Source organism: Theropithecus gelada, chromosome 3 (assembly GCF_003255815.1).
Source record: "Theropithecus gelada isolate Dixy chromosome 3, Tgel_1.0, whole genome shotgun sequence".
Lineage (NCBI taxonomy): Eukaryota > Metazoa > Chordata > Mammalia > Primates > Cercopithecidae > Theropithecus > Theropithecus gelada.
The window spans coordinates 123,660,340-123,683,023 of record NC_037670.1 but is presented as its reverse complement, the minus strand read 5'-3'; the positions used below and the strand labels follow the sequence as shown (position 1 = coordinate 123,683,023).

At 35.4% G+C, this 22,684-nt stretch overlaps 1 protein-coding gene across 1 annotated transcript in view; it reads right to left on the bottom strand.

Moving 5' to 3' along the window:
• The window catches only part of GNAT3 (G protein subunit alpha transducin 3), a 55,994-nt gene that overhangs the window by 5,636 nt on the left and 27,674 nt on the right, over positions 1 to 22,684 (bottom strand). The window contains exons 4-5 of the mRNA XM_025380163.1: positions 14,796 to 14,953; positions 9,940 to 10,068 (exon numbers count right to left, since the gene is read on the bottom strand). Of these exons, the coding sequence (XP_025235948.1) occupies positions 9,940 to 10,068; positions 14,796 to 14,953 (287 nt within the window). The remainder of the gene's footprint in view (positions 1 to 9,939; positions 10,069 to 14,795; positions 14,954 to 22,684) is intronic.

Below are 22,684 nucleotides of genomic sequence, written 5' to 3'. Positions count from 1 at the left end.
AGAAGATGACAGAAGTGTAAAAACCTAAGGAGATGAGGGGTTAAGCCAACTGGATATCTGGAGCAAACAATGTTACAGGCAAAAGTGACAGAGGAAACAGCAAGAGCAAAGGACTTCAGGAGTGAGCCTCACATGATCAGCCAGCAGTGGATTTACTGGTCCTTTCATGTTACATGAGAAATGAAGATTTAATATTACAGACCATAGAGGACTATGGGTGATTTTCAGATAGGGAATTGACATTTTTTGTCTGTTTGTTGTTGTGTTAGATCACTTTGATCTGAGTCCAGAAGTTGGACTTAATGAGGAAGAGATAAGAAGCAAAGAAATAAATTATGGGGCTATCATAACAGTTTAAACTCAAGGTGTTAAGTACCAAAAAGCATCCAAGTTGTACGGACTTCAAGGGTAATAGTTATACTTGGAGTAATAAATGTCAACCGATCTGCTTATTGAAAATAATCAAAAGTACAATATATTATACTTCATATTTCATATATGAACCCAGTAAAGATATATAGAACTAATATTCCCCAAATAATGTACCAATGCAAAATCACTTCATTAAGCAGTAGACTAAAAGAGAAGTTGCTCACAATATTGAAGATAATGGTTAAGCATTCAATAGTTAATAGTGTGGAAATTTAAATTTGGTGTTTATAAAGAATATTGTATGTGCTACTAATTACCAAATTGCAGTTTCAGGCTTGCAAAATAAATGGAGGAAGGGGACCAAATTTTGACTTTACAGTTACATTATGTGAAAATTGACCAATGCATTTAATGTTAAAAAATTAAATGACTTCTTACAGAAACAAGGATGATAAATATGCATTCAGACATTTAAATTGTTCATCAACTGTTTTGTTAATCCACAAAATACCTTAGTTTTTTTTCAGACTTCATAAACTGGAGTTTTATTTCTTTGTTGAAATTACTTTTAAAGTATAAATTATATTTAAACTATAAAATGTGGTGGAAATAGAAATCGTTGAGATCATGACGTTCATGTTCCACATCACCAGTTGTAATGGATTAATCTTAATTTAACACACCAAATAAGAGTTTACTATTTGTCGGGCATATAAGCACCTTACAGCAGTTAACTCATTTAAATCTCTTCAGGAACTTACAAGAAGGTACATTTAGCGTTCTTGTTTTTTCAGAGGAGCCCTTAAGCAAATTGCCTAAGAATTATATTTCAACTAATATTTGTTGAGGCTGCTATGTATGTGGCACCATGATAGGTTCAATAGGTTCTGTGGCTATGACAGCTATGCTGTGAAAGTTGTTAACTTGCTAAATATAAGTCTATTTACTTAGAACAGAGGTGCACAACTAGTACTAGTGCCTGCAGTTAGCGCTCAAACCCTCACTAGTGGACGGAAATTATCTTCACTGTGCAGTCTATCCTTCTCCCAGGCCGGGCAGTAGTTCTATGTTGTCAAACAGGTCACTGGGCAAAAAATTTAAACTCCCTTCCTCTGGGAGGTTTCGTTCTTTTCTTTTAATGAAGATAATCACCTAATGTGTTTCAGATGTAGTACATATATGCTCCATTTGGTCATATATGAATATATTGTGGATCATTTTTTGGCAAAGAAATGTGACGCTGTGATTGAACAATGATGATTAACTTACGGATTTGGGGGACCTGAGGGTAGAGTATCCATTACTAGGTTTAAACTCCTGGTGGGCTTTTCAAAGTGAAACCACCCTTCTTAACCCCACCCATGGACTTTTTAACTCGCAAGGATTTCCATAGTCCAATCTCTTTCACTCTAATCCCCACCTCAGGGGAAAAATCTCCCTTTCCCTTGCTTAATGACAAACCAGTCATGGAGCCAGGACAAAGAGTCATGGAATGTTTGTGCTAAGGGAGCCCAGTGTGCTGTTTCCACAGCAGTGATGGCAGTGCTGTAGGAATTGAATTCTAGGATGCCTCTGGTAAGTTTTCTCCACTAAGCAGAACTTGCATTAGTCTTGTCAACCTTTGTTTGTAGTCTCCTTTTCCCTGCTTTTATGCCCAATTATGCCTTTCTGTTTCATTCCAATTGATATTTGTATTCTTTTAGTCACATTTTCAATTAGATTATATATTCAGATTATATTTACATCTTAAAAGTCTGAGAAACTCCTCTCTTTAAGGTGACTTTGTAATTGCTCAGATTTCCTGCATAGTGACCAAATATTTTATCTCAGAGCAAAATCATCTTATTTCTCTCATGTTAATAGTTTTGTTTTGTTTTTGGTGTGTGTGGGGTTAATGACAAAAATAATAGTAGGAATTATTAAGATATGGGAACTCTAACTTGTGGGTTCTATGGGGGACATGAACTACTCAGGAGGGGGAAGAAAAAGGAACCTCATATACTTCCTACATATTTATTTTCTACAACATAATGTCCTCAAATGGTTTTTCCCCAAATCTGAAACATCTGAAGCATCTGAGATGCAAATCAGAGTAACAACAAACTCATTGGCTATGCCTTAATTTTCTCTGATGAGTCAGCTTCTTTGCAGCCTACTAATGATGTGTTAACAGGTGTAAGAGGTAGCTATTCTCCTCTTCTGATAAATACGTACAACTGTGATAAGTAACAATTGCAGGAAAAATAACTTACGGTAGAATAAAAGTCATATTGGAATTGTGTGCTCTCCCTGAAAAATAAATTCTAATCCATGGCTTTCTGTTTCTCATAACAATTCTTTGAAGGGAAAATAGTATTCACTCATTTCTTTACCAAAGTGAAGAAACTGGCCTTTGAGAGGCTAAGGTGGTTTGTTCCTAAACTCACAATTAGTAAAGGATAGAACTGGTGCACTATGACCCTTAGCCTAGTGCTCTTTCTGCGTATCATGCAGCTTCTAATAAACATGTTTTAATTGGCTTAGCTTTCTCCCAAGGAAGAGAGGACAAAGATTGCTCAGTCTTAGCATTTTGTTCATATAGATAAAATGGAAAGTCTATCTTAGGTTGAATGCATATAATCTTCTCATTTTATGACTCATTTGATAAGCAATATTTTTGTGTGTGTGCAGATTGACGTAGGAGACATAGGTCCAGGGAGCATTGATCATTTCTCTAATGCCATCTGCTATTATTGAACTGAAATGCTCATTAGCAAATCAGACCAATAGCTGGAGTTTTGTTTTTGTATTGATTCTCTTGGACACTATGTTAGCTCTAAGAATAGTGACATTTTGTTTTGCTAATATTGTAGTCATTTGTTTTTCATACTTCTCTCTTCAGTTTTAGCTTTTCCCCTGAATTTTGATTTAGTCCTTATTTTATGGAATTGTAAAGTATTACTACCTATGAAAACATTTTGAAGATCCCCAAAGTGAAGTAATTGCTTATATTTTTTGGCTGAAGAAATAGTCTCCCTTATGTATAAACATCAAAACAAAACAAAAAGCTTCATTGTGACCATTCTGTGAGAGACAAAATTAAAATCAGAAAAAACATGTATATTTGCTGCCTGGAGTTTTGGATTGGTCAAATACAGGAGATTATTAATGAGGGAAATGGACATGCTTGAATACTCTTAACTGCCTGAATAAAATAATAAATCTTAACTACCATGATGTTACACGGAACTTACAGTCCTCATTTGGGATTTTGTGTGGGATTTTTTGGTCTTTTTAATTTAGTTTTTTTAAGGAGGGATAATATGTATTTTGTTATTAAGTCTGACATTGGTTGGAATTCTTAAAGTTAAAAAAATTTCAATAACTAAAATTTATGATGTAGCTGAAAATTGATAGGCTAGGCTCTTAAGTGACAGTTGAATACTGATTATTTGTTAAATTGCCCAAGGCATTAATACAGGGCAAACCATCAGATTTTTATGGCTTTATATTAAACAGTTGACTAAACATTTGTGTTTTATAGTTTTAGTAAGCGGTTGGCAAAGCTTTGAGGTTTATGGTTTATGTTAAACAGTTGGGTAAATATTGGATCACATGAGATTATTCACATTTCATATCAGAATAGATTATAATATAATCTGTCCCTTATAATTCTTGTAAAATTAGTATGTAATCTAGAGTAGCTAAAAATCAACAACGCTACTGCAGCTAATTTGTTAGATGTCTTTGCTTATCCTATAAGCATGTACTTATCTTTGAAAAATCACTTTCTGACATTGTCTACTATGTATTTGATTACATAAAAATAAAAACCAATCTGAGTAGGAATTTATTTTAAGGTATTCTATTGAATGGGATTTATTCAAGATGTTAGTCTCTATCACAGTTGTTATAATTTCTCATCATGGTTACATATGAGACCAGGTGGATCTGTGTCTTCACTACACACCCATAGCAAATGGTCTAACCAATCTTTCCCTTGTCTTGAAAATAGAGAAGGGTAGATACTTGCAGACAGGACAGATGTGCACAGATGTCTTACTAAATCTCTTAAATCCTCACGATTAAAAATCAGAATCAAAAGGATTTATAACTGTAAGGGAGCCAAGGTCTCCAAATCATCAGAATCATTAATGCCATTATATACTTTCTACTAAATGTGTGTGTGTACATTTGAAACTTCAAATAATTCTCTGATTATTTAATAATGTAATTCATAAAGCCATTAAAATAAGTTCTGTCACTAGAATCAATTAGACATCATATTTTATAACTTATTATTTTGGTAATACGAATCATAAACATGCCTGAAACAAATATATAGTATATATGAGTTATTGCTCTATGAGATCTTATAAAGACTAGCAAAGCCAAATTGAAATGTAGCTGCTGTGTGGACAGCCAGATTCACTTGTAATCTGAGATGATGCATATGCCACACAAATGAACACAATATACACAATTCAACATCATATCTCAGGAAAACTGTAGTTTCTTTTATATCATAGATCTGCTCAAACATTCTTATAAACAGTTATGGTAATTTATGAAATCTAAAGTTCTGTGTTGTAATAGTTGTTAACCCTTTTTCCTTAGCTCCCATATAGTTTCAGGTCCTTTCAATTCTGTTTTTCCATCATGGAAAAATTAGGGAGAAAGTTTTTTCTCTGTAATTGTTTGCTAAATCCCTGTAAATACATGTCTAAGTTATTTGTTCTGAGGAATTATTCTGTAACAATAGGAGGGCTTACATTTGCTCTGCATTTTCCACTTACATAGTATATTAATATCTATAAAGATAATTTATCAGTTTGACAGCTGCAGTTCTGGTTTGATAAGAACTCTACAGTAATTGCCATTGAATTAGATGATACACAATTATGTTCCAGTACATTGGCAGAGATAATTTTTCATTTTGGTGTTCCTATGTAAAAGTTTAGAGTTCTCTAATTTAATATGTAAATTGAGCCTTTGGTTTTAAATAGTCATAAGATGTCTTATGCTATGTGAATACAAATCAATGCTAATGTAATATATTTTAATACCTGGGTACTTGCTGAAATAAAGTTGGAAGGTACATTACTTTTATGCATCCTATTTTGAAATACTACAGAACTGTACACTCCAAAACCCTGTGCACTTTTGGACTATCCTATGTAGCACTTGAAAGAAAAGCTATTTAACGGTGAGAATTGATTAAAGGATTAATCTATCTTAATTGCTCTAGCTAAACTTAAAACTGTATTTAAATAATTTTAAATAGCTCCTCAAGAAAAAAATATTTTAAAATATTTTGTAACAAAATTTAAATATTTCCAAATTGTATTGTTTAAATAAAGACTTGTTTTTAGAAAAATTCCTTGCACTGGAGTAAGGAAGTACTGTATCTTCTAACCTCTTCCTCATTGAAAATGCCTTTAATAACGTTGTCTTGAGTTAGAGGAAAATCAAACGCTCTTAAGAAAACAAAAAATCTTGAAACCTGTTTTAGTATACAGCAAAGAGGTGGTAGTTGCATAGTAAAGAGAATGTTCTTTTTTTTTTCTCCTTTTTTTTGAGACAGAGTCTTGCTCTGTCACCCAGGCTGGAGTGCAGTGATGTCATCTTGGCTCACTGCAACTGCCGCCTTTTGAATTCAAGTGATTCTCCTGCCTCAGCCTCCTGCAGAGCTGGGATTACCGGAGCGTGCCACCATGCCCGGCTAATGTTTGTATTTTTAGTAGAGATGGGGTTTCACCATGTTGGCCAAGCTGGTGTGAACTCCTGACCTCAAGTGATCCACCTGCCTTTGCCTCTCAAAGTGCTAGGATTACAGGTGTGAGCCACCATGCCCAGCCAAGAGAATATTATATCAAAATAATTTCTAGCCGGGTTTCACAATCCAGTTCACAAACACCTTACATTTTGGCATTGATACTGTAATAGAGAGTTAGCAAAACCCTCCTCATTGCTTCATAAGGATCAATAATATGCGAAAGCAAAATAGCTCACCTTCGTATATGACTTAAGATAGTGCTTCACAAGATAAACCACAAAACTACAAAAGGACAGAGGAAAATGACTATGTACCAAAGGGGGTCTGGAGGTCTAAACTGAAGAGTCCTATTGTAAGAAAAAAATGTATTTTAAAAGTAATATTTTATTTGAAACGTTAATGCAAATGTTATATTCTACTCTGTGATGATTAATACTGAGTGCCAACTTGACTGGATTGAAGGATACAAGGTATTGATCCTGGGTGTGTCTGTGAGGGTGTTGCCAAAGGAGAGGAACATTTGAGTCAGTGAGCTGGGAAAGGCTGACCCACCCTTAATCTGGATGGGCACAAGCTAACTGGCTGCCAGCACAGCTAGAATATAAGCAAGCAGAAAAATGTGAAAAGAGAGGCTGGCCTAGCCTCCCAGCCTACGTCTTTCTATCTCTGGGAGGGCGGCTGATGTGGTGGCGGTACCAGCTGAGGGGCACTGACGCAGGAGAAAGATGTAGGCTGGGAGGCTAGGCCAGTCTATCTTTTCGCATTTTTTTGCTTGCCTATATTCTAACCGCACTGGCAGCCGGTTAGCTTGTGCCCACCCTGATTAAGGGTGGGTCTGCCTTTCCCAGCTCACTGACTCAAATGTTAATCTCCTTTGGTAACACCCTCACAGGCACACCCAGGATCAATACTTTGTATCCTTCAATCCAATTAAGTTGACACTATTAACCATCACATATTCATAATTGTTTCAAAAGTTTGATTGTTTATATTACTTGGTTCAGAGTAAAATAGATGTCTCAGAAAATGACCATGATTTTCTGAGGGTTTATGTGTTTGACAGTCGTCTTGTACCCTGCTTTTAGAAGCACTGACTTATAAAGGACCACAGGACCCTCCAACTTAAAAGATATTTCCCCAAAAGGCTGTCATTTTATCCTCCCTCCACCTTCTCTCTGAAAGAGATTATAAATCAACAACACTGAAAATAACACTCTACAGAAAAAGAATGGTTTTCACCCCAATTTATCTAACAACTAACTAGTGCCATACAGTGTAAGGAGTGTGGTCTTTGAAGACAGAAAGATATGCATTTTAATTCCACCTCTAGCACTTCTGTGAAAGACCTTAGGGGAAATCTTTTATCTCAGTTTAGCCTCCAGTTTTTGAGGCTATCCAGTTAGCCTCAGGATAACCAAGATTGCTTATCCTGAGTATGGATGGCAATACTCAGCTCATGATGCTACTGTGTAAGTATAAAGATTGTGTACATACAGTGCTTGGCATAGTGCCTTTACTCATTCAGCAAAAATTCCCTGCATTCTTACTCTGTGCTAGTCACTATGATAAGCACTGGAGGTACAGCTATAAATAGACATGGCCCCTAGCATCCGGGAGCTCAGGGGCATATGAGACAGAAACAGAAACAAAAAGAGAAAAGTAATACAGAAGCAAGGCAATCTCATATATTGATAATTTTTTCTTAAAAAAAAGGAAAGCAGTGTGATGTATCAATATTGCAGTGACTATGGCTCACCCTGGCTTAATTAGTGAGAGCTGTTTATCTGCATTTCTCCTCAACTCTGCATTTAGTGACATCACCTTGGTTGACTGAAATTGGCCATAGTGGGGTTATTTGCACCAGAAAAATCAAGAGCTACAAATCAGCAAGCCTTCCATTGCTTTACTGCCTCAGAAACCCTGCTGTTAAACAATTATTAGCATGTTGCAGGGTGTATAGTGACAGCGATAAGCATGGATGGTACATAGATAAGATGGTTACACCTCCATGAGGAGATGAATTTGATTTCGGAGCTTAATGATAAGAAGGAGATGTTTCTTGCAGATTCGGGGGCAGAGCACTTTAGGCAAAGAGACTAGCAAGTGCAAACGCTTGAAATGTTAAAGAACAGATATATAAACAAGATAATTTTTTAGAGTGATCATTTTTGAGACAATAGCAAATTGGTTGGTGTTGTGGGGCGTGACTCGGGTGCTGAGCTTTTAGGTATTCAACAGGTAGCATTAATTGTCAAAACCGGTTTATGGTCCAGACAATCTAGGACTCAGAGAGTTGTACTGGCTTATGAAAGGTAAGCTACATCAAGTTATAACTCTGTGCTAGGACTTTACTTCATCTAATCTTTACAACAAACTCATTAGGTAAGCAAGTAAAGAAAAGGTTAACTGTGCTTCTTCACTCCTACTGCTAATTATTAGATAATCTGGAATTGGAACTTTGGTCAAGGCCTACACTCAGTTCTAGTCTGTTTCAGTGAGACATTTGGAGAAAAGAAAGGAGAGTAAGACAGAAAAGGGACAGTGTCAAAAATGCTTTCACTGGGGTGGGAGGGACAGAGGGGGACAAACAACTGAACTCAAGGCCCCAGAGGAAAACCCAGAAACTGGATCAAAGATGAGGAGTCTGAAAAAGTAGTTGCCAAAAAGAACTATACAATAGTGAAGCCAGGACTGATGACAAACTTTTCCTGCGTTTGCCAAGACAGGATGTTGATCCCAATCGGTGCAGTCCCTTTACCCTGGTTTAATCTTTGGCTCATCTTTCAGAAAATTAACTATTTGTAGGCCTAAAATTTAGATAGGAATTTTGAAGAGTTTTTTTTCTGTATTAGTTGAAAACATACTATCTACATAATAGGTATTCTACTTAGACATTATATATAACACATACTTTAAAATATTTGAAGCTTTTATCTTACTAAAATAAATTTATGATGTTGATTAATTACCATTTTCTTTTTCCTCACAAATGGATATGAATAATTCATGCCACTCTATCTCCAGTTTTTTACTCTTTAAGATTATTGTCATTATTTGATGTATGAATAATCTTATTAGTTATATTTTTATCGATTTTTGTCATTACTAAGCAATACAACTAGAACCTGCTATTAATGTTTAATATTCCATATTGTGCACAATCCATACAAAAAGGTATTTAAATATTAAGAGATATTTTCTAACATTATAGTATGGGTTTCCATTTCTTGTATAGTAAATGAGTGATTTTGCAGTAGAATTTCTAGGAAGCTCTTGATAATATAACAGCAATGAAAATCATGATTCATTTTCATACTCAAAACATGGTTATAAAATATGCCTTGTTATTGCAGTAAATAGTATCATATTCAAATAATTCTCTTCTTGGTAATTTGCATTTTTTAAAATTAAGGAAACAGATGTAATAGGAATATTTCAAGCAAATAGGAAAATAGAAAGGCAAAGGAAATAGGATTCCTGGCACCCATTTCTTGTATATTATTTAAATACATTTTCTTTTTTTTCTCCAAAGTACAGTGCCAGTTTTAAAAATGAGGAAAGTAAAATCTAGCCCCCACCTGCTCAAGCCAGAAGCATTTTAGCCTGGAAGGAGGGATGAGGCTCAGGATGAGAGGTTGGGGTGAGAGGCTTTAGGAGGACAGTAAAGGACAGTGGTACTGAAGGTAAACTGGAGCTAGTGAGTACATCCAAGGATTATTGAACCTGAACATGGGCTAGAGCTTTTCTCCATGAGGGAATATTAAGCCTGATGCATACTTCTGTCCACAGTTAGAAAAGATATTTGATCATACCTGAAGTGCAAGTCTTTAAAGGAGAATTGAGTTTCAATGATTCCGGTCGTTTTCACTCGAGAATGGAGAACATCTTGTTCATTTGGCACATACCCAGATGCTGTTATTCTATCTAAATCATTAAGGTAGCTAATAAAGACAAAACAAAATTATTGTACGTGTATATGTAATACATAAATACATACATATATAATACATACATATAGGCATATATACACATACATATGTATATATATTACATACATATATGTGTGTGTGTGTATATGTGTATTTTTTAACTTTGCATTTGAAGAAACCAGGATTCAGTATAAATGAATTTTTAGTGTAGGATCTATTAAAAATGATAAATTGTTGACGTGCTTTCCAAACTCTGATCATCAGAATTACAAATTTGGTAGCTGGAATGTTGCAGAACGCAGAGTGCTGACTGTGGTACACAGCTGACCCCCAGCGTCCTCTTCTAAAGGCACCTAAATCAACACTGCCTTAACCTGTATTTTATGTGGTTTATGTGATAAATTTGCTGGTATATGGATAGAAATATGAAAGAAAATTTCTCTTTATAGTACCTGGATCATTACAAAGCTAAAAGCTGCCTTATAATGGTAGTGGCTAGATTATCCTCGAAATTCTGTACTTTGAATTTAGGCATTTTCAGTTTTATGAGAGTGATTGGTTTGAATGTACTAATTCAAAGGTTGGTTGTTATTTTTGCATGGATTTGCCTCATCAAAACTCAGCCATTTCCATTAAATGCCATTGCAATATCTAGTTAGCGCAATAAAAGAAGCACTATTTGTCTCTCTTCCTGGTCTATGCTGGAAGTGACTCATGAATTGGCAAACCCACCCTGACCTGGCTCTCCTGGGGACAGAAGGGTGAATGTACCCACTATCCCCACTCCCACCTCCTCTTCCATCAATGCATCACTGTGTCTTTACCCCTTCCAGGAAGCTGTATTAAAAATTCCTAGAATTATCAGGCTGAATATGGTGTTTTTTTCTCCTCACAGGATCTAGGTGTGGTGATGAACAGGAATAAGTCTAATTAAACTGTGTATGCTATAACAGTCTGTTAAATTAGAGGAAAAAACCCTGCTCTCAGCTTCCTGCTCTCAGCTTCCTAAATCTTGAAACCAGATAATGTCTTTATACTAAAAAAAGTGTTCTATTGCTTTAAAAATAATTTGAAAACCACTGGTCTAGACTGTAGATATTAAGCTTTTAGTGGCTTAGCAATATCACTATTTCTGTACAAGTTTTAGATACAAATAGTAATAGCATGGTAATGCTTTTATGACACATTTCACCATTACACTGAACCACATTTATAGAAAGATAAGATTCGAATGCTTCCATTGAGGCAGAATGTGTGAGGTAGAATCCAGCTGAACGTTAGCGTTAAAAATTGTTTGTTCAGTGATTATGCTGAGAAGCTCTTATGCCTTAGCACCTAGCACAAAGATTGAAAAAACAAAACCATTTTATTATTTTAAAAAATTCATTATTAATGTAGGTAATTTATTCTTGGAGGAGCTTTTTCCTTTTAAGCTGAAACAAATTAAGGGTGGACAAGTGTCCCAAAGGGATTTTGCCAAGAGTAAAAATCACATCTCAGAAACACATAACATATATAATATGAAAAATATTAACATATATAATATGAAAACAGCCTTGTTTTATTCTAAAAAAGCTTAAGTTTTGAAAAAAGAGTGATACATCAAGATGTAAATGTATTAGAGAAAGTACTGGCAGAATTTGCTAGTGTATTTATTTTCTATTTTGGCAAGCAAATCCCTTTGTGAATTTTCTATTAACTAAGCCTGCATGTGTGATAGGTATATTGTTGGTCAGTTCATGCAAGAGAAACAACAAACAAAAAAACACCAAAAATATACCTACCAAAATAAAGATTACATTCATTTCATGATAACTAAATGAAAGCCTTGGTAAGGACACATTTATTTGCATGTATAAATGATTTCAAGCAAAGCAGAAGCATTAGCAGACTGATAAATTTGCATTTAAAATGCTTGTTTAAATAAACAAATATAGAATGTGGGAGTTCAAGCCTATAATCTAAAGCTTTGACCAAATAGAGGCCCTTAACGTATATGAATCTGATCATTGAAAAGTACTAAATTATTTTCGAATTATTTAAACTAGGATTTTTCCTGGTGAAGTCTATGGTAATTCTTAAAGCACGTGGAATTTTAAAGGCACACTACATGGCTTTACTGCAATTAGTAAACCATGCAATCAACTAAAATGTTTCCTCTGATCGTCCCTGCCATACCCCTCTTCTTTCAATTTTCTGAAACTGATGAGGTTATGTTGCAAACGATGGCATTCCTTTCCCTTATTCTGATTATATTCACTTTTTTGTTAGCCTTAACTTGAAGGATCTCTAGATTTGAGGAAACAAGAAGTATCTTACTTATACCAAAAAAAGAAAAGAAAAAAAAGTATTAGAGACCTTGCTCTATATAATGTATATGAAACAGACACATTGTAGTACCAATCTCATTTTATATCTAGTTTTCCAGTGTAATTCAGTGTTTGAAAAAAAATCTGCTCTTAATTGCTGGAAGAGAGCAATGAGCATTCAACTAACTTTCTCAGCAAGCTTTCCTTTTAAGGACACCTGAGAGCAGAACAAAAAATAACACTTTATTATTATTATTACTTTTTGGCTTATGTATGAAATTTCTCTGAAATAGGGAAAATCAGCTTTTCTATTATTCTGTTGCACCTGCAGTAATCTGGGTGGTTGAAAACTATTACCATATAGGAAACATTTACAAAATGAATGCAAATTTTTTTTTTTTTTTTTTTTTTTTTTTGAGACGGAGTCTCGCTCTGTCGCCCAGGCTGGAGTGCAGTGGCCGGATCTCAGCTCACTGCAAGCTCCGCCTCCCGGGTTCACGCCATTCTCCTGCCCCGGCTAGTTTTTTGTATTTTTTAGTAGAGACGGGGTTTCACCGTGTTAGCCAGGATGGTCTCGATCTCCTGACCTTGTGATCCGCCCGTCTCGGCCTCCCAAAGTGCTGGGATTACAGGCTTGAGCCACCGCGCCCAGCCAATGAATGCAAATTGATATTGTTTAATTGTTTTTAACTTGATGAACAGATTTAAAATTTTCCTATGACTCTGTAATGGAGTACATAGTCCCAGTGTAAAACATACTTTAAGTGTTTAAATAAAGGAAAAAATTAAAATTAAATAGAAAATACAATAAAATGCCATTTATTTGCCCATTTTAACTATGTGGTTTGTACAAGACTAAATATATTAATGAGAGCCCACTTTAATCTTTCTCTCTGGCTCTCTACCCAGAGCTTTACTGAGCAAGATTTTATGGGAATATTCCACAATTCAGCTTCTTACTCATTGTGACTACCCTTACCAATGAATAGTATAGAAAAGCAATGTTTTACTCCACTGCAGAGATCCTTTTTACTATTAAAATGTGGTAGGTGCTGAGACACTTAATGAAAAGTTATTCAAGTTGATATAATCACAAAATGAGACTCATTCTCTCCTTCATCAGAGAGCTAGGAAAAACTCTTTCCTCCAAAAGCAATGTGTCCTTTGAAATTGTTATATAGCTTATTTCTCTCCATAATCATTCTGTCCATCAGTGATTAAAAATCTGAAGTGTCATGCAAGCTTCATTGTTCTGTCTTTACCGATCTTTTTCATTTGTTTCACTTTTACATTACTGTTTTGCTTTTGTTTAATTAAATGATGCTAGCAGGTTCTGTTGGTGGGAGGAGTTCATCAAAAGAAGTATATTTACACTTTTTCACACATATGCATGAACGGAAATAGAAAATGAGTAATTAGATTATATTTACATATGCACACATCTTGCAGGCATGTAGTGGCAGGGCTATCTTAGGAACCACTTGCTAAAAGAATTGTTTTTTGGGGTTATTTTGGTGACAGGGTCTTGCTCTTTTGCCCTGGGTGGAGTGCAGTGGTGCAATCTCTGCTTACTGAAGCCTTGACCTCCTGGGTTCAAGCAATCCTCCTGTCTCAGCTTCCCAAGAAGCTGGGACTATAGACATGTGCCCCCACACCTGGCTAATTTTGTATTTTTTTTTTTTTTTGAAGCAACTTGGCTTTGCTATGTTGCCCAGGCTGGTTTCAAATTCCTGAGCTCAAGCAGTCTGCCTGCCATGGCCTCCCAAAGTGCTGGGATTACAGGCATGAGCCACTGTGCCCAGCACTAAAAGAAAATTTGAAATCACTTTGATAATGAAATTACAGTGTTACGAGCCCCTAATTTCCTTATGGTTAATTAATACTAAATGGATGATATAAGCAGTGAAATTTATACAATTTTTTGAGACGCCAGAAGAATCCCCTGGTATACAAGTATTTTGGAAATCAATTCATTAATTTCTTCTAGAATTTTGTATCAAGGTCATCAACCCAGTGAGCCAAGGCATGTGTCATTAATAAAATTAATCTAGGAGATGATTTCACTAATATGAATAGAGATGAAATGAATAGCCCAAAACCTCAGTGTGCATGTCACCAGTCTGTGTTAGTGTGAAAGGCTGTGCATAATGGTTAACTCTTTTTAATCAAGAGAAGATATTTGCAACATAGTATCTTCTCGGGCAGTTTTAAGCTTAGTTATTTAAAATGCTCCCCTGCTTATATTTTTTTACATCTCATTATGTCACCTTGTTCATTTTCATTTCTCTTCGATTGCTTTTTATTTTACTCTAATAAAATGTAACACCATTTATTTTCTTCATTTGCATTTACAAATGCAAAGTATGCAGAATTATAATTCTTAATTTTAAATGTTTTACCTTCAATTCCCCTTAAAGTGAATTCACTTACTAAGCTGCTGAGTCATTGAGCTGATACTCAGATGCCCTTTCAAAGCAGGCCTGAATTCCCGGATCTCTCCATAGCCGTTTTATTACCTCAGCCAGTTGAGGCGTCATGCCACCATCTTCCAAGGTATTTGCCATTGCATAAAGTTGTCGTTGGTCCTCCTAGAACAATGTTTTGGTGAGAATAAGAATGTATTATTTGGAATCACATACTCTGTTTTCTAATAGAGTATTTTAATGGGATGATTTTAATCTTATTCCTTTAGCTAATAATTCCACCAAACATCTTTTTAAACTATATCGAGGTAAATAGAACTAAAGTTTCTCATGGCTGGTTGATGTCCAGAAGAGTTCTCCTTTGCAAAAACTATAAAATATTATGTGAAGAAATTAGCATATTTTGAAATATATCACTGACTTCTGAATATGATATCAAGAAGGATAATAATACTTTGCTGTATTCATATTGAGTTTGCAGAAGGTCTACATATTATACCAAGGTAAAAGAAAAATTAACCTGATTTAATCTGGTATTTTCTTCTTTTTTTAATCATTGCCATGAATTTTTCTAGAAAAAAAAGCCAAGTAAAAATTAGAGTAGGCCAGGCATGGTGGCTAACACCTGTAATCCCAGCACTTTGGGAGGCTGAGGTGGGCAGATCACTTGAGTCCAGGAGTTTGAGACCAGTCTGGGCAACATGACAAAATTTTTCCTACAAAAAAATTAGTCAGGGATGTAGTGCGTATCTGTAGTCCCAGCTACTAGGTGGGAGAATTGCTTGAGCCTGGGAGGCAGAGGTTGCAGTGAGCAGAGGTTGCACCATTACATTCCAGCATAGGTGACAGAGCCAGACCCTGTCTCCAGAAAAAAAAAAAAAATAAAAAAATAAAAAAAAATAATTAGAGTAAAAATGGGAAATGAATTCATTATTCTAAAATTGTATTTTTTTCAAAAAATTAATATGTAATATTTTTGGTCATCATGTTACCTCCTCTCAATCATACAAATAAAGAATGGTAAACATTTGGATCCATATAATATTTTTGAACATTCCTGTAGCTATTGTTGGTTGCATGCCTTTGGAACAAATCAGTAGGGCAGAGGTGAGAATTTTTTATGCAAAGCGAGGAATTATTGTCTTAGTCCTGTTAGGATAAGATCTGGAGCTTACCAGGGAAGAAGGAAAGAGAAGTTTATTGAGTTTAGGTATAAATACTATAGTCAAATATATATTGAGTTTATAGTATAAATACTATAGTCTGTAATTTATTTTAACTAATAATCTAAATAGCTTTATGACAAATTTTTTTTTTAAAAGAGTAAGAGGTTGAGTTTCAGAATAATTAAATTGACTGTGGTAATAGTCCAGGCAAATGGAGAAGTCTGAACTTAACCTTGTTGTCAGCCTCCAAAGCTGATATCCTTTTTAGTTCATAATCCTCTTGGTGCATATTATTACAGTTTACAAAACTATACATAAAATATCTCACATAATCCTCACAACTGTGAGATAGACACTATATTTTCTCCATTTTACATGTAAGGAATCTAAAATGCTCAAACTTTTAGAAACCGGTAAACCAGTATATACAATAAGCATCAGAATATGAGTCAAAATACAGAGCAGCCCCGAGGGCTGCTGGTTGCTCATTTTTATGATTTCTTGATGATATGCTAAACAGGGGGTGGATTATTCATGCCTCCCCTTGATAGAGCATGTAGGGTAACTTCCTGACATTGCCATGGCATTTATAAACTGTCATGGTGCTGGTGGGAGTACAGCGGTGAGGACAAGCTGAGGTCACTCTCATGGCCATCTTGGTTTTGGTGGGTTTGGGCCAGCTTCTTTACTGCAGCCTGTTTTATCAGCAACGTCGTTACGTCGGCATCTTGTGCCGACCTCCTCTCTCACCCCGTAACTTAGAATGTCTTAACTGTCTGGGAATGAAGCCCAGTGGGTCTGAGTCTCATTTTCCTCAGCTCCTATTTAAGATGAAGTTGCTCTACTTCAAATGTCTCTGACACTACCAATGAAGTATGTTCAATAAGAACTTGCTGCTTTTCTGATACAATTCAGATTATTATTATTTTGAACTGACTACAGTTTTATTCTACCATTTTATCAAGAATCTGCTTGCTCATTGTATAAAAAATAAGGGTATGTCACTTATTGGTTTTTTTTTTTCACGTTCAATATCATAATTGATGCTAAGCGGATTTGATCACATTTTATTCACAGCCTTAAAAATGTATAATTTAAATACAGACTATGTGCTTAACAGTCTACAGATAGAAATGATTAACTCAGTACCTTATTTACTGAATAGATCACATAAGAACAGCTAAAATATATGTTAAAAATTTGTGATGCCTTTGATTTTTTCATCCACTTTAGTGAGGTGTTAATAGGAGATTCTGCTGTTACCACAGTCATTGGTCACTTATTGTTAAAGAGACACAGGTAAGGGGGAAAAAAAAAAAACGACAAAAAAAGTATTCTATCTTTCTTCACAATCAGCTTTTATTGTTAAAAGTAAGCTGATCAGATGATCATTGGTCCACATATTCAATGTGTAAACCCAAAACAAAATTCTGAGTCCCCCAAGCAACAGAATTCTAAGCCCTGCAACCACTAGAAATCCCTCTTGGCCAAGAGAATTCCAAGGGAAACCTGAAAAACTAGGTCAGGCCTGATAGGAAGGGTGGGGTCAGACGTGCCTCATGAGGCCCTCCTCCCTTTGGAATTCAGGCACAACTCATCAGCATTAACATTAAAATAGATATCTTAGGACTGATAAAACTGACTCTTTATAGCAATAAGATTCCAAATTCCAACCTGACTCCAGTAGAGAGCAGGCCCTGAAATAAATTATTTTATTGCCAAATATATATTTTTTGGCATATATAAAAGAATAAAAGAAAATAACAATAAAATAAAACCTGTCTTTTGTGGGGGAAACTTACACTGTGTAGAGAATCCCCTTCCTTTTTCAAGTCCTTTTCTGATCCTTGTGAGATTAGCTGAGAGTCTAGCACTTTTTAAAGGTCTAAATAGGAAATATTTGCCATCTATTGCCTCTAAGAGTGCCACCTATGAGACTTCATCTATATAATAAGAACTTTGGTCTCCACAACCTCTTAACCCAGAGACTCCTTTCCATTCATTCTAGGCCTTTAGACAATGACTTAATTCTTTCGACCAATTACCAGTCAGAAAATGTTTGAATCCACCTATGACTGGAAGGTCCTGCTTCAAGTTATCCTACCTTTCTGGTCCTTGCATGTATTGACTGATATCTGCCTGTAACTTTTATCCCCATAGAATGTATAAAATCAGGCTATGACTTAACTACCTTGGGTATATGTTCTCAGGATCTCCTGAGGCTGTGCCATGGGTCATGGCACTCACATTTGGCTCAAAATAAATCTCTTCAAGTGTTTTACAGAGTTTGGCTTTTTTGTCAACAAATGGGCAAATCAAGTCTCAACCTGGTTTTCCTGCATCAGCACAGGATAGATTTTTAAAACCTCATTTCTCTATTAAATGGATATGAAAGAATACTGCAAGTTCAGCGAAATATGCTCTGGTCACTTTTGCTAGCATCATGCTATCGGCTCCTTCCACTATTAAAGTGCTATTTAGAACGAATGATGCAATAAAACAACCACTACACAGTTTTATCCCTAAGAAGAAAAATTATACATCTTGTCAGCATAGCTTTACAAACCAAACACACTGTTTCATTTCTTTCTTTTTCCTTTTTCTCTTCTTTTCTTTTTTACTTTTTTTTTTTTTACTTTATTTTTTTTTAGACGTAGTCTTCTCTGTCACCCAGGCTAGAGTGCAGTGGCACAACCTAGGCTGACTTCAACCTCCACCTGCCACTTTCAAGAGATTCTCCTGCCTCAGACTCCCAAGTAGCTGAGACTACAGATGTCTGCCACCACACCCAGCTGATTTTTTTTTCTTTTTTTTTCTTTTTTTTTTTTTTTTTTTTTGGGACAGTGTATCACCATGTTGGCCAGGATGGTCTCGATCTCTTGACCTCGTGATCAGCCCACCTCGGCCTCCCAAAGTGCTGAGATTACAGGTGTGAACCACCACATCTGGACTTCCTTTTTTTTAAAAATGTTCTATTGTAAATTTCAATATACTTTATTTGTAGAGGTATGATGAATATAGTTCTAAACACTTAAATGTTACAAAGTCTCCCTTGACCACTTCAATCCTACTACCTCCCACAAAGGCAAGTTATCCTATCAGGTTGGTTTTTGTGTCTCCAGACCTTTTACTTTTAAATTTGTGCGTGCATAGGTGGAGCCCATGGAGCGGACTTTCAATCCCGGCTGCACATCATCAGCATATGGTGTACCCTTAACAATGCTGATAGCAGAACTGCAACCTAAACAAAATGAATCAGAATCTGCATGTCAGGCTTTGCAAAGGTAGCTTTTAAAAGCTTCAAGGTGATGCAACTGTTCTGACTGCATTAAGAATCTCTGGCAATATACAGTTGTTATTTTTTTAACCATAAATAACACTTTATTGAACATAGTGTATTTCAATTCTTGATGTTCTTCTGTGCTTATTGAAAAGCTGGTATAATTTAAATAATTCTTTAAATTTAAAATTCTTTAAAGCTTTTCAGGGATTGAGCCTATCCATCAAATGTGAATTTTTAAAATATATAACACCAAAATGTGTAGGTATTACGAAAAGTTATCTTCCTCATAATGGCCAAACTGATTGAACACTTAAGTCCTACTATTTTATTGTTATATTTTAAAAACTCTAGTAATTTCTCACCAAACTCAAAACTCAAAACCCAAATCCCTCATCCCTTACTGTGACTCACAAGGCTCTACATGTTTTGACCCCCTCTTTCCCTCCTTTCTCCCTTTCTCTCCCTGACCCCAAGACTCAAGATGCACTGAACAACTTGTTGCTTCTTGAACTCACCAAGCCCCCATTTCAGCGCATTTCAACGGTTGTTCCCTCCATGTCCTTCCTGTGGTTCACTTCCTTTTTCACTCAAGTCTCTTCCCAATACCACCTCCTCAATGAAGCCTTCTCTAATCATCCTGTCTGCCACATTTTTCAAATAACAACCTGTGTATTTGAGTGGCATCCCAAATAAGTTTTATTTCCCTATGAGGTATTTGGAAAGGCTTGGGAATTACAGTGGGCCTGGAATGGCTCATTCTCTCTCTCTCTCTCTCTCTTTTTTTTTTTTTAAGAATATTTCTTTTATTTATTCATTCATTTCTTATTTTACTTTAAGTTCTGGGATACATGTGCAGAACATGAAGGTTTGTTACATAAGTATACATGTGCTATGGTGGTTTGCTGCACCTGTCAACCCATCTTCATTCTCTTAAGATTGTGTAACTTTGGGACTACATTGTATAGAAAATAAAATATGTGTTTTCCCTGCAGATTACTCAGACCTTCATCATTAATATTAGGTATCTCAGGTGGTCTTAGAACTTTGTGGAACTTATTCTGAACCCTACAGTCGTATTTCCAAAGATCATGGAAAAAACATCAAAAGAAAGGAAGGCTATGTCGTTTTCTTAGTAATTGTGAGAAACGCTAAGTTAAAAATGCCATGTTTTGTTGCTACTGGGTTTTCAGAATCTTTGAGTAGTAATATTGGTTGCAAATTTCCAAGTTGTTATTGTATGCATATATACCAAATGGATTTGATCACAGAACTTCAATTGTAGAACATCTTGAGGAATCAGTGCTGCTTTTTGGTTCATATTGTAGAGTTTACTTTGTAGGATTCTATGTCCAAGATGATTACACCACCACTCAAATTATGTAGTAAAAGTGTTATAATTTTCAGCATTCTTTTATGTCAGTTGAGTGGATTCTATATGCTCCAAAATAGGATATAATAATATGCAAAATGATAAGTAGTTATTTACTAAGTATCTTCATTATTTCTCCTTTCCTGTTTCTTCAGTTTAACCCTCTTTTCAAGTTTTATGCTTATGAAATATAAGTCTATCAAATACGAAGCCACAACCAATGAGAACAAGCCCCATTTAGCTGCTTCCCCTCTAACTACATATCCCATCTCTCTCCTACTCCTTGGCTATAGGTCCTAAAAATATTGCCCTTAACTGTTCCAATAGCCTATTCTAATTTTTCCACATACTCCACAGGAGTAGGAGTCCACCATTCTTCTGAAATCTCTCTCACTATATTCCCAATGGCTCCATATTTCTAAATCCAATAGATTCTATTTAATAGTCTCCTTTCTTGACTTCTGAAGACCTTTCAATGTCGATAATTCCCTTTGGAACACTTCTCTTGAATTCTGTGATTTCATACTTCTGATTTCCATTTACTCCTCTATCCTCTCCCCTGAAGTTTTCTTTTCCTAACAAGTGAGCAGAAAATATTGTGGTGGTTTTTTTGTTTTTGTTTTTTAACACTCTTCCCTAGACTCTGTTATCCCTAATACCTTTCCCTTCTTAATCTAAGTGCTTCATCTATTCCATCCTACTTTCTTAGTATGAATTATATGCCATAGTATAATGGCATGCCAATAACACCTAGATTTAGATCTCTAGACAAAGTGTCTATTTTGGGCTTCAAATGCACATTTGTAATTGCTTACATATGTAGATATCAAATAGAACTTACAAACTCATTTCCAAAGCCAAACTAATTAGTTCTTTTCTATCCGCATTTAATGTTAGTGTTCCCCTTCTTAGTAATACCTTCTTTCAGCAAGGATGGAGCTCCACATTTAGTTGCACAGCCTTTTTGAAATAGCATATCATTTGTAATCATTTGTTAAACATCAAACTCTCCTCTCCTGATGACAAATATTATTTCCATCTCAGTTACTGCTGAGCCCTTACTACATCCCCAGTATCCAACTAAATGTCTACCACATAAATAGTTTAATAAAAAATAATATTTTCAAATGATGTTGGATGCATAGATTTCACTACATAAATTTTAATGAGCCTATATTCAAAATAAGTATTGAAAAATAATAATACCTAATATTTATTGAAAATTTTCATTCTATAATACTCTGTATTATAGTGGATTTCTTATGTTTTTGCTTCCTCTTTTAATAGTGATTGTAACTCAAGGAGGAAAACCATAATATTCTGTGGAAGCAGACACTGAAGTTTAGAGAGGTTAACTTGTTCAAACTTATAGACCCAGTGACTAATAAAGCTCACATAAATTTTCTATCAGAACTTCCTCTCCTTGGCAATCTGTGTGGTGATGTGCAGATGGTTGTATAAAAGCATATGTACTTGTATAAATAATTGAGAGCTAATCAGAACTCTGAAAGTCACATGTAGGTAGTGCTTAGCAATCAATCTATTAAATAAACAATTTTAAACAGGTCATAGTATATTAATCTCAAAATCAAGTACTAGAATGCAGTTGAAACTGCTAGAGTTTACATCAGTTGAAATAAAAATATGAACTATGTTGTGCCTGACAATTGTGATGTTCTGATAGTTGAGGACATAGGTACTCCTGAGAAGTTATGGCAATGGCTAGGTGCTGCTTAAGTTGCTCTATTTACACCATTCAATGTACAGTTTGAATAAACTGTACTTTTATTTTTAATTAGCATGATGGCAGCAATGTGTACAGTTTATTATTTTCACTTCCCCTGTATGTCAAACCGCTAAGACTTTTACTAATAAATCTCACGTTTCTCTCTCTCTCTTTTTTTTTTTTCAAGACTGGGTCTTGCTCTGTTGCCCAGGCTGGAGTGCAGTGGCAACATCACAGCTCTACTGCAACCTCGACCTCCCAAGCTCAAGGGAAACTCCCACCTCAGCCTCCCAAGTAGCTGGGACTACAGGTACACACCACCATGCCTAGCTAATTTTTTTTCTTTTTCTTC